We start from the raw sequence: 13,180 nt of genomic DNA on the forward strand, positions 1-13,180 counted from the left end.
GATCGGGGGGGGGTGGGGGCTCTTTTAATACCTGACACCAACATTTCACTTTTTTTTCTTTTTTTGGTAAGCACTTACCATGTCAATCAGTCTGTCAATCGTGGTTATTGAGCACTTACCATGTGACAAATACTGTTCTAAATTCCGAGGTAGGTACAAGTTAATTAAGTCGGACATAATCCCTGTCCCACATGGGACTCTAAGTCAAAATAGGGGAAAGGTTATTATTATTATTAAGTGCCAACAGTCATTTCCGACTCAGAGCGACTTCCTGGATACACTTTCCCCAGTATGTCCTGTCCTCTGCCATAATCGGAACCTTTCTACTGATCCTTCCGTTATTGTTGTTATGCTCTCTATCCATCTAACTGCTGGTCTGCCTCTTCCTCATTTTCCCCGGACTTTTCCTAGCATTAGTGTCTGCTCCAGAGAACAGGCATTGAATTCCTATTTTACAGCTGAGGAAACTGAGGGACAGAGAAGTTAAGTGACTTGTCCAAGTTCACACAACAAGCAATTGGCCGAGCAGGGATTAGACCCTAGGTCCTCTGCCTCCTGGGCCCGATGCCCTTTTCACTAGCCATGCTAGTGAAATCAGAATGCTAGTGACTAATCTGGGCACAACTTAGGTTATCTTGAGACTAATCTGCTTCGTGGTGCGAACTGTGTAATTCAGTTTCACCTAGTGGATCCACACAAGTACACCGGTTTCCAAAGCAGTAAGAGCCTGGCAATAGCTTCTTCTACCTGGGCACATGGGGCTCTTTTCCCTTTTTTGATGGCGCCGTTATCTATCCTGCCAACCCCATTTTCAGTTACTAACTTCTTTCCCGACAACTTTAAACTAAAGTAATTACTATCGGCAGTTTCTGATCCCACCGCAGCAGGTTTAGGAATTTGGTCATCGCCTCTCTTGTCTGTAACTCTGGACTCACGGGGGGGTGAATAAAAATGAATCTCACACCTCACCCTGCCTAGTATCGAGCTGATGATGACAGAGAGGATGCTGGGGTCGGATTTCTGATGCCTTCATCCAGGCCGCTTCAGCCATCCGAAATATTTGGGAATCTGAAATGAATGAATTCCCAAATATTCCAGGGTATAACACACATTATTGATTTTATTATGGCATTTGTTATACGCTTACTATGTGTCAGGCACTGTACTAAGCACTGGGGTACATACACGCTAATCAGGATGGACACAGTCCATGTCCCACAAAGGGCTCACAGTCTTAATGTCCATTTCACAGATGAGAGAACTAAGGTGCAGAGAAGTGAAGTGAGTTATCCAAGGTCACACAGTAGACAAGGTCTTTCTACCAGGCCTGTGCTCTCACTGTTCACTGCAGTGCTTCCCAACTGCCCCTCGTGATTCCTGCAAGGATACACAGTGGTGGGAGGGGTAGAGCTTCCACTCTTCAAATCTCTTCCCACTCCCCTCTGAAGTTATAAACGTTGCTGCCAAGAATAACTACTCAGCAATGGGAGAGGTGCCGGTTTTTCAATGCCCCAACACATCGCTCGGCATGAATTATGAGCTTGAGTCATCCCATCTGGGACACTGAACAAAACAAGATGTGATCATTAAGTAACATGGCCTAGTGGATAGAGCATGGTCCTGGGAGTCAGAAGGCCCTGAGTTCTAATTCTGCTCGGCCACCTGTCTGCTGGGTGACCTTGGGCAATCCACTTAACTTCTCTGTGCCTCAATCAATCAATTGTATTTATTGAGCACTTACTGTGTGCAGAGCACTGTACTAAGCGCTTGGGAAGTACAAGTTGGCAACATATAGAGACAGTCCCTACCCAACAGTGGGCTCACAGTGTAAAAGCCTCAGTGACCTCATCTGTAAAATAAGGACAAAAACTGTGAGACAGGGACTGTGTCCAACCATATTTGCTTATATCTACCTCAGCGCTTAGAAAGCACTTAAATACCACAATTATTAAATTATTATTATGATTAATAATAATAATAATAATAAATCTGCCCAGATGATCCATTAATGGCAGGAGACATCCTGGTATGGACCAAAAAGGTGGCTGGTTTCTGACTGTATCTTCAAAGTCAGAGACATCACGAAAAGACAGGGAAGGGCCAAGTAGTTTAAAATGAGAAGTGCCAAGCAGAAGAGTCTCTCTGGTAATAAGCATTCCCAAATCAAACATTCTTCAGATCCAAAACACTCTTCCGTTGCCTTTTTTCAACATCTAACACCCTCATAAAACTACTGCAGTTCGAGCCAGAATGCTCTCCGTATTGTTAACGCTACATTCCTTTCTGCAAATAATGATCATTAATGCTACTTACTGAGCACTTACTGTGTGCAGAGCCCTGTATTTAAGTGCTTGGGAGAGTACAATGCAACAGAGTTAGTAGACAAGTTCCCTGCCCACAACGAGAACAGTAATAAACACTGTCCAAAAGCATGCTGTTTTTAAAGTGGACACAGTGTGTGGTGCTTCTTTGTTGCCAAATTTCTCCAGTTAATGAGACTGCCCTAAGTATATAACAGGTTCAATAAAAAAAATTCTAGGATCAGGCCATATATGTTGGCCACACAGCACTACCCTACAAAGAAGAGTGGACTCTCCCATCGTAAATGACAATATAGCCTCAGTCCAGTCACAGATACTACACGTACGCTGGTGTTGTTCTTTTTAATTAAAAGTGGCATGTTAATTTCTGTTGTTGGAAAAGACAGAGGGAAATATGTGCTAAATGGAAATTGGATTTCCAGGCAAGTGAGCATCAACAGGGAACTCACAAAGCTAACTCCCCCAAACTATGAAAATGGCAAATACCCTTTCAAGTTATTTTTAGCCTTATTTTGGACACAAACTCAGCTTCATTTTACTTGGATCCTCGAAAAAGGCCACTTATTTAGACATGTTTTTAGTACTAGTTCTGCCTTTCCTATCCTGCTTCGTGCTTACACTAGCAGAGGGTACATCTGGGGAGGTTTAGCAACTGATTGGAAAGTCAACCTTCTGATTTCCCGTTAAATACCAGGCACAGGAAAACAAATAGCACTTGTTTTTCAGGGAGTCTTGTCAATCATCCAAACTCTTGTAGTGCCTGTGACTTGGTGGCTGAGGGCCAAAATAGCTGAGCCTTTTTTTTTTTTTTAAAGAAAAGGGAGTCAATCAAATTTAGGCAGCAAATAGAGTTCAGTTTTAACCCTCATCAGCCTTTTCCTCTCCCCCACTCTTAGAAATGCACAAATAGTTTTTAATTAACAGAGTTCATCCTAGCATTAATTCAGTGTTTTTATTAATCTTAAGGCAATAGCATAGAGCTTAGTTTTCTTCCATTATCTGTACTGTGCTGATTTGGTATTTTTCCAAGTTGAGTAAATAGCTAGTTTTTTATGTTAAGTATGTAGTATTCTTTTTTAGTAACACATAATATGGTTATAATTAAAAATAAAAAAACACAAGAGATTTAAGAGAAAAAGATGCTCCAGACTTTTCTGAAGAACTGGTGGTGTGACCTTGGTCAAGTCACTTAACCTTCTCTGTGCCTCAGTTACGTCATCTGTAAAATGGGGGTTAAGACGATGAGCCCCATGTTGGACATGGACTGTGTCCAACTTGATTGGCTTGTAATAATAATAATAACTGTGGTATTTGTTAAGCACTTGCTATGTGCCAGGCACTTTACAAAGCAGTGGGATGGACACAGCAATTCAGGTCTCAATTCCCCATTTTACAATTTACAAATTTTACAAATGACGTAACTGAGGAACAGAGCAGTGAATGACTTGCCCAAGGTCACACAGCAGACAAGTGATAGAGCTAAGATTAGAACCCAATTCCTTCTGAATCCCAGGTCTGTGCCCTATTCATTCATGCATATTTATTGAGCACTTACTGCGTGCAGAGCACTGTACTAAGCGCTTGGGAAGCACAAGTCGGCAACATATAGAGACGGTCCCTACCCAACAGCGGGCTCACAGTCTAGAAGGGGGAGACAGACAACAAAGCAAAATATGTAGACAGGTGTCAAAATCGTTAGAACAAATAGAATTAAAGCCCTATCCACTGGGCCACGCTGCTTCTATCTACTCCAGCGCTGAGAACAGTTTCTGGCACATAGGAAGCACTTAACAAATGCCATTAAAAAAAAGCTTTGAGAAACCAAGTCAAAAAGTTGTTGATGGAGTAGGGGATTTCACCTTTCTGCACAAAAGCGTTCCCCTTCCCCGACCTTAAGCACAGACTCTCTCCTTACACGCCTGCACAGCAATTGGGCTGTGCCCGAGCAGGCTCGTCATTCATTCATTCATTCAATCGTATTTACTGAGCGCTTACTGTGTGCAGAGCACTGTACTAAGCGCTTGGGAAGTTCAAGTTGGCAGCAGATAGAGACGGTCCCTACCCAACAGCGGGCTCACAGTCTAGACGGGGGAGACAGACAACAAAACAAAACATAGAAACAGAATAAAATAAATAGAATAGTAAATATGTATAAGTAAAATAAATAGAGTAGTAAATCTGTACAAACAGAGTTCTGCTTAAGTCAGCAAGGAGGAGGGAGGGGCTCCAACTTTATCTTTGCTTTCCTCCTCTCCCCTTCCTCACTTGTGTTGCCAATTTGTACTTCCCAAGCGCTTAGTACAGTGCTCTGCACATAGTAAGCGCTCAATAAATACGATTGATTGATTGATTGATCACCCATCCCCAACTAGTAGGGCCCTCCCACTGACCAGAAAAAAGGCTTTAATACTAAACTGGAAACGTGACTGATGTTACCTGCCATGGCCTTGCAGCTCTAATGCAAACCCATGGGATAGGTCAGGAGTTATTCATTCATTCAATCATATTTATTGAGTGCTTACTGTGTGCAGGGCACTGTACTAAGCACCTGAGTCCCCAGACCTCCACCTCAGAGAGAACCAAGCATTCTCTTCTGAAGTGTCTCATCTTCAGAATTTCCTCAGCTTCAGAAGCAGCGTGGCCTCGCGGACAGAGTACGGGCCTGGGAATCAGAAGGTCCTGGGTTCTAATCCTGCCTCTGCCTCCTGTCTGCTGGGTGACTTCAGGCATGTCACTTTACTTCCCTGTGCCTCATTTCCCTCATCTGTAAAATGGGGATTATGACTGTGTGTCCCGTTTGGGACACAGATAGTGTCCAAACTGATTGGGTAGGGACTGTCTCTATATGTTGCCAATTTGTACTTCCCAAGCGCTTAGTACAGTGCTCTGCACATAGTAAGCACTCAATAAATACGACTGATGATGATGATGATCTACCCCAGCACTTAGAACAGTGCCTGGCACACAGCGAGTGCTTAACAAATGTCATTTTAAAAAATTACGTTCATTCAATTGCATTTATTGAGCGCTTACTGCATGCACAGCACTGTACTAAGCGCTTGGGAGAATACAACAATAAACAGACACATTCCCTGCCCAACATGGGAAAATGAAACCCACAGTATGGTGTTTCAGAAAACACCCACTTTTTCAAGGAACAGATACATAAGTTTCCTAGGGCATGACTTCAGCTCTTGTTATTTTCATTACTGTTCAGAAACGTGGGTAGAGGAACAATGGGTTATGGGGAGAAGAAGGGGTTTAGCTTCTTTTTGACATACGAGGTTCATTCTATGACTGGGTTAGTCACCTAAGGAAGTAGACGGAAGATTGTTGAAATATTGGGCAGAGTTTCAGATGGAGGATTTCTGTGTGTCACCCACAAAATAGTAAACTTGTGACAGTTCGATAGGCTTTTGTTCATACGGTGAAAGAAACCACCCAGAAGACCGGGGAGGTTAGATTTTAATCAACTGGTGCAGAAGCCAAACCATTCTTCCATCCTTCCCACAAACTCTCAGTGGGTCAGTTTAAAAACTCGGCATCAGGTGCAGTAACTTAAACAAAGCTGTTTGGTTTGTAGGTATTTATTCTAAGGGTGTTGAAATACAGCTCCTTGCATTTCGCCTGGCACAAGATACTCTCTATTCCCATTTTGTGAACAAGAAATTGGTCCAGAGAATAAGAAGCAAATGCCATCTCTGTCATAGGCTTGTCTAAAATGATCAGAGCAGCAAGATTTTAATTCACAATGATTAAATAACAGAAAAATAGAAACAAGTCAGCATTCCATAAATGCCACTGACAGACTGAAGTCCTTCTAAGACCTGGAAAATGTGACCATCTTCAGTACTCTTTATATTTCCACTACTCAAGAATAAATTCAGCAGAGGGTAAAACTCTTCATTTCCTTTATCTTTTTTTAATGTGCTTTTTGATCCAGGTGGTTTGATATATGGTATTTGTTAAGTGCTTAAGGTGTACCAGGCATGGCACTAAGCGCTGGGGTAGATACAAGCAGCATGAAGCATTGTGGCTCAGTGGAAAGAGCATGGGCTTAGGAGTCAGAGGTCATGGGTTCTAATCCTGGCTCCGTCACTTGTCAGCTGTGTGACTTTGGGCAAGTCACTTCACATCTCTGTGGCATTTATTAAGCGCTTACTATGTGCAAAGCACTGTTCTAAGCATGGGGAGGTTACAAGGTGATCAGGTTGCCCCACAGGGGGCTCACAGTCTTCATCCCCATTTTACAGATGAGGTAACTGGGGCACAGAGAAGTGAAGTGCCTTGCCCAAAGTCACACAGCTGACAATTGGTGGTGCCGGCATTTGAACCCATGACCTCTGACTCCAAAGCCTGTGCTCTTTCCACTGAGCCATACTGCTTCTCTGATGCATTACAAATGCCAATGCATTTGTAATGTGCAGAGCTCCATCCTATTTTCGATTCTGCCTCTTGCTACCACGATCTTCCCAAAGTCTCTTCCCTAAGGAGTCACAAATGTTGGCCTCTTGTTTTCAGGAGTCAAGATTGGAAAGATCATCAACCATCAAAAAAGAGTAACAGTTTTAGTTATAATTAATTCAAAATTGTAGGGATGGCTTTCAGAAAGGGAAAAGTACCACTTACACAAAAACGGAAGGAAATGACAAAATTAAATGGAAAGGAATTCTTTGTATAGATTTTTCTCGAAGTAAATGAACTCCTCTGGGGCTACAAAAAGCCAATAAGTATAGGTTAAGGCCAACCCTTTAAATGGGCTTTGGGCTTTATGGTTTTCACTTCATAGGTACAGAAATTTAAAATCTAACACATCGTGTTAGCATTCAGCAGTTAACGACATTAGCACGCAGCTCTGAGAGCTTGACAGAAAATAGGCTTTACCCCTGCAATGCAACGATTCTACTCATCATCAGACATGATATCACTCTTTAAATATTCGATCCAAACAACTCATCCACTTCACTGCAAATAGCAAACTTGAATGTCCTGGCAAACCGAAAGGACATGATTTACAAATACTAGTAATATTTGGATCTTTCCACGTAAGCCATGTTCCAGCTTTGGAGAAAATACGAATGACTTCATTTTGGAGCTTGCTGTGTCCCTTTATCACTTACAACACATCCTCCTATCAGTTCGTGTTATATACAAAGAAGAGACAAGGTCAATCATATTTATTTTGGCACAGACCATGCATCTAATGGCGATTTACAATATTTCCTATAGTTCGTGCCGTCACTAAGTGAGCTGCGAACTGAAATTTGATCACAGGCCACCCAGAATCTCCAACTGCAGTACTTCAAGAGTTTTCACTAAATAGATCTAGTTTCTCATTCACAGCCGAAGCATTTGACAGTATAACTCTGTAATAATACTGTAAAATAATCTGCATTCTCCCAAGCGCTTAGCACAGTGCTCTGCACACAGTAAGAGCTCAGTAAATGTCATAGATTGCTTTGGGTGTTTGCTTTAACTGTGTTCCTAGATCTCATAGATTCTTCCCAAGTTCTTTCTTTTGCAATCTGAACTACATTTTTGATTTTTGATTTTTTTTGGAGGTGGTGTTATTTTTTTGCCAAAAGAAGCCTAATACCTTTCCAATCAAGTGTCTCGTTAACACTCTGTGTTGTGAAAGGGTCAGTTGAGACAGAGAACAGATCTGGAGGCCTTTGAATACTTACAAAGAAATGTCTGGTGACTCCAGCCGCCAATCTCTCTGTCTTTAGCTTCCAGGTCAGGGGCTTAGGGGAGTTGAGCAGGAATATTATTGGCTTGTGGTGAATGTGCACTGATGAAATAGGATTCAGATGCAGTGTGACCTGAAAAGTAGCCCAGGGGAAAAGACATTAGAACAGTGATATTTCATTGCAGAAAACAATTCACCCAAAACACAGTTCAAAGAGTCATGTCTTGTATTAGTTCAGCTCTTATGAATCAGACGTACTAACCTGACCCAGTGGGTTACCCGGCTGGCAACAAAGCAGAGTGGAAACAAAGGAACAAATCAGAGCCTGACAAGATGCAGACCATGAGCCATCCTTTCCTTGCACTACCTCATTCCGGGGTCATGCGACTAAGGTGAAAATTTGAGAACACAATAGGCTGCTCATGTCTCCCCTCTCCTAAGAAAACCTTCCCTTGACTCCGAGACCTCCTCCAGTTATAGTTCCACCTGCCTCCTACCATTCCTCTCCAAACTTCTGGAGTGAGTTGTCTACACCGGCTGTCTCCAGTTCCTTTCCTCCAATTCTCTCCTTGACCCCCTCCAAACTCGCTTCCGCCCCCTTCGCTCCACAGAATCGGCCCTCTCCAAGGTCACAAATGATCTCCTTCACACCAAATCCAATGGCCTCTACTCTATCCTAATTCTACAAGACCTCTCAGGTGCCTTTGACACTGTCAACCACCCCCTTCTCCTAGAAGTATTATCCACCCTTGGCTTCACTGACCCTGTCCTCTTCTGGTTCATTCATTCAATTGTATTTACTGAGTGCTTACTGTGTGCAGAGCACTGTACTAAGCGCTTGGGAAGTACAAGTTAGCAATATATAGAGACGGTCCCTACCCAACAGTGGGCTCACAGTCTAGAAGGGGGAGACAGACAACAAACCATATTAACAAAATAAAATAAATAGAATAAATATGTACAGATGGTTCTCCTCGTATCTCTCTGGCCACTCATTCTTAGTCTCTTTCACAGGCTCTCCTCTACCTTCCACCATCTAATTGTGGAAGTCCCTCAAGGGTCAGTTCTGGGTCCCCTTCTATTCTCCATCTACACCCACTCCCTTGGAGAACTCATTCACTCCCATCTCTATGAGGACGATTCTTCCCAAATCTACACCTCCACTCTCTCTCCTCCTCTGCAGTCTTGCATTTCCTCTTACTTTCAGGATGTCTCTACTTGGATGTCCCTCAAATGCCTTAAATTTAGTATGTCCGAAACAGAACTTACCTTCCAACTCAAACCCCCTGACTTTCCCATGACTTTAGACAGAACCACCATCCTTCCCGCCTCATAAGACCATAAACATTGGTGTTATCATCGTTCTCATTCAAACCACATTTTCGATCCGTCACTAAATCTTGTCGGCTTAACTTTCACAACATTGCTAAAATCCGATCCCACCTTGATTACCGTATCAGCATCCTTGCTTACCTGCCTCCCTCCTGTCTCTCTCCACTCCAGCCCAAACTTCACTCTGCCGCACAAATCATTTTTCTACAAAAACGTTCAATCCATGTTTCCCCACCATTCGGGAACCTCCGGTAGTTGCCCATCCACCTCCCCATCAAACAGAAACTCCTTTCCGTCTGCTTGAAAGCACTCAATCAACTTGCTCCCTCCTATCTTACCTCACTGCTCTCTTAACCACAACCCAGATCTCATATTTTGCTCCTCTAGTACCAAATTACTCACTGTAACTCCATCTCCAATCTTCCCTCCATCCTCTCACTCTGGCCTGGAACACTTTCCCGCTTCCTTTCAAATAGACAATCACTCTCTCCACCTTCAAATCCTTACTGAAGGCCTTTCACCTCCAAGAGGCCTTTCCTAATCCCTCATTTCCTCTTCTCCCTCTCCCTTCTGTGTCACCTTTGCACTTGGATTTGCTCCCTTCATTCATTTGTTCATTTAATCGTATTTACTGAGTGCTTACTGTGTGCAGAGCACTGTACTAAGTGCTTGGAAGGTACAATTCAGCAACAGATAGAGACAATCCCTACTCAACAACGTTTATTCACCCCTCCCTCAGCCCCACAGAACTAATGTTTATACCCTTAGTTTATTTAATCATTTATGTATTACTATCATTATCATTGTTATTATGTATGTCTCCCTCTCTGCACTGCAAGCTTGTTTTCAGCAGAGAACATCTAACAACTCTGCTATATTGTACTCGCCCAAGAGCTTAATACATTGCTCTGCACATAGTAAGTGCTCAATAAATATGATTAATTGATTGAATGCTAAACTTCAGAATTTACAGAGAATGATCCTCTCAACTTGGCCACAGTAAGTGGAATCTACACACCCAGTGAAGACCAAGAGGTTGAAAACAGAGGATCCCAAAGGAACAGTCCAAGTTCTCATTACATCTCCTCTTAATGTCAATGGGTTTTCAAAGAAAAAAACCACAAATAAATAGGAACAGAAAAGAGACCACATTGCCTTGGATTCTTCTTAGAAAGAGGAAATAATACAATAGAACCCTGATTATCTGGCCCTTGGCACAGCCAGAACCTCAGTTATTTTATTATTTTTTGAATGGTATTTGTTAAACACTTACTATGTTCCAGGCACTTTACTAAGTGCTTGGGTAGATAGAAGCTAGTCAGGTTGGACTTAGTCCCTGTCCCATATGGGACTCATAATCTTAATCCCCATTTTACAGATGATCAACTAAGGCACAGAGAAGTGAAGTTACTTGCCCAAGGTCACACAGCAGACAAGTAGTGGAAACAGAATTAGAACCCAGGTCCTTTTAATTCCCAGGCCCGTGCTCTAGGCATTAGGCAGACTGCTTCTCCTATGACAGTTATGACTTGGATTCCACTCCTGGCTCCACCAGCCCCAGATGCTGCATAGCTAGTGGATAAAGCATGGGCCTATGAGTCTAATTCTGGCTCCGCCACTTGTCTGCTGTGTGACCTTGGGCGAGTCACTTCATGTCTCTCTGCCTCAGTTTCTTCATCTGTAAAAATGGGGATTAAGACTGTAGGTCCCATGTGAGACAGGGACTGGGGCCAACCTGAATAGCTTGTATCTACCCCAGTGCTTAAAACAGTGCTTGACAGATAGTAAGCACTTAACAAATGCCATTATTATTATTATTATTATTATTATTATTATTATTACTAGACGAAACAGGTGCAGAACACTGTACTGAGCGCTTGGGAGAGGATTATACTCATTCTAGAAGAGCTCACTCTTCTAGACTGTGAGCCCACTGTTGGGTAGGGACTGTCTCAATATGTTGCCAACTTGTACTTCCCAAGCGCTTAGTACAGTGCTCTGCACACAGTAAGTGCTCAATAAATACGATTGATTGATTGATTTGAGTGTATTTATGGAGCACTGCAGCGTGACTCAGTGGAAAGAGAAAGGGCTTTGGAGCCAGAGGCCATGGGTTCAAATCCCAGCTCCGCCAATTGTCAGCTGTGTGACTTTTGGCAAGTCACTTCACTTCTCTATGCCTCATCTGTAAAATGGAGATTAAGACTGTGAGCCCCCTGTGGGACAACTGGATCACTTTGTAACCTCCCCAGTGCTTAGAACAGTGCTTTGCACATAGTAAGCGCTAATAAATGCCATCATTATTATTATTATTATTAACTAGAGCCGCCCTTGAACCTCATGACTCTTGGTTGACCTGCTGAGGAAACCAATGCTTAATGATGATAATAATAATAATAATAATAATAATAATAATGGCATTTATTATGCACTTACTATGTGCAAAGCACTGTTCTAAGCGCTGGGCACTGTTCTAAGCACTGTTCAATGCTTCTGCAAACATCTTATCCCTTTTGGTTACTGCCAGTCAAGAGGAGAAGGAGGGAGAAAGGAAGGGTTGTGGGGGGTGAGGTGAGATCCAGGGACTGGGACTGGAGTCCAGCGCCAAAGTGATTTTCCAGATATTTGATTCTCTGGATTAATAACGATAATAATGATGGCATTTGTTAAGCACTTACTATGTGTGAAGCACTGTTCTAAGCACTGAGATTTAATCCTGGGCCACCTGGGTTTCCGAGGTCCACTGTGAAAACCAGCAATTCAAAAGTCTACGATTCAATGATCTATAAGCCTAGGCAGGAAACGACACTGGGCAAAGACACTGGGGACTAAAATGCGGGATTTCGGGGTCAGCAGATGGCCATGTGGCCCAAAAACCTTCTCGGACACTTCACTGGACACCTGCTGGCAACATCAAGAGCTTTAAAGGTGCCAACCATTAGGATTGGGTACCAGTGGAGGAAGTGAGTCCAAGGATCAGTAGATAAAAAAGGAAAGCCTGATGGCAGGGATAGAGTTTCAAATTGGGCTCCAGTATGCAGCCAATAACCTAAGTACACAAGGACATGCAGTACTTGAACAGGAAGGAATGGGCACAAATCACACACATATGCTAGTGTCAGACCCAAACAGTGCTCAGGAAATGAGTGCACACTAGGAAAATTCTTATGGAAGAGAAACAGCATGGCCTAGTGGAAAGAGCCTGGTCCTAAGAGTCAGAGGACTTGGGTTCTAATCCTGGTTCCACCACATGTCTGTTACGTAACCCTGGGCAGGTCACTTAACTTCTATGCGCCTCAATTCCTTCATCTGCAAAACTGGGATTCAATACCCAATTGGAGAAGCAGCGTGGCTCAATGGAAAGAGCACGGGCTTGGGAGTCAGAGGTCATGGGTTCAAATCCCGGCTCCGCCAACTGTCAGCTGTGTGACTTTGGGCAAGTCACTTCACTTCTCTGTGCCTCAGTTACCTCATCTGTCAAATGGGGATTAAGACTGTGAGCCCTCCGTGGGACAACCTGATCACCTTGTAACCTCCCCAGCGCTTAGAACAGTGTTTTGCACATAGTAAGCACTTAATAAATGCCATTATTATTATTATTATTATTATTATTATTAATACCTGTTATTCCACATACTAAGATTGTGAGTACCATGTGGAACTTGCTTATCTTGTATCTATTAGACTGTGAGCCCACTGTTGGGTAGGGACTGTCTGTATATGTTGCCAACTTGTACTTCCCAAGCACTTAGTACAGTGCTCTGCACACAGTAAACGCTCAATAAATACGATTGATTGCTTGATCTATTCATCCATTCAATCGTATTTATTGAGTGCT

At 42.9% G+C, this 13,180-nt stretch overlaps 1 protein-coding gene across 1 annotated transcript in view; it reads right to left on the minus strand.

The window, feature by feature from the left end:
• TGFBR3 (transforming growth factor beta receptor 3) overlaps nt 1-13,180 on the minus strand; it is a 323,588-nt gene that overhangs the window by 123,880 nt on the left and 186,528 nt on the right. The window contains exon 4 of the mRNA XM_038744742.1: nt 8,006-8,143. Coding sequence (XP_038600670.1) covers nt 8,006-8,143 — 138 coding nt within the window. The remainder of the gene's footprint in view (nt 1-8,005; nt 8,144-13,180) is intronic.

Source organism: Tachyglossus aculeatus, chromosome 4 (genome assembly GCF_015852505.1).
Source record: "Tachyglossus aculeatus isolate mTacAcu1 chromosome 4, mTacAcu1.pri, whole genome shotgun sequence".
Classification (NCBI taxonomy): Eukaryota; Metazoa; Chordata; class Mammalia; order Monotremata; family Tachyglossidae; genus Tachyglossus; species Tachyglossus aculeatus.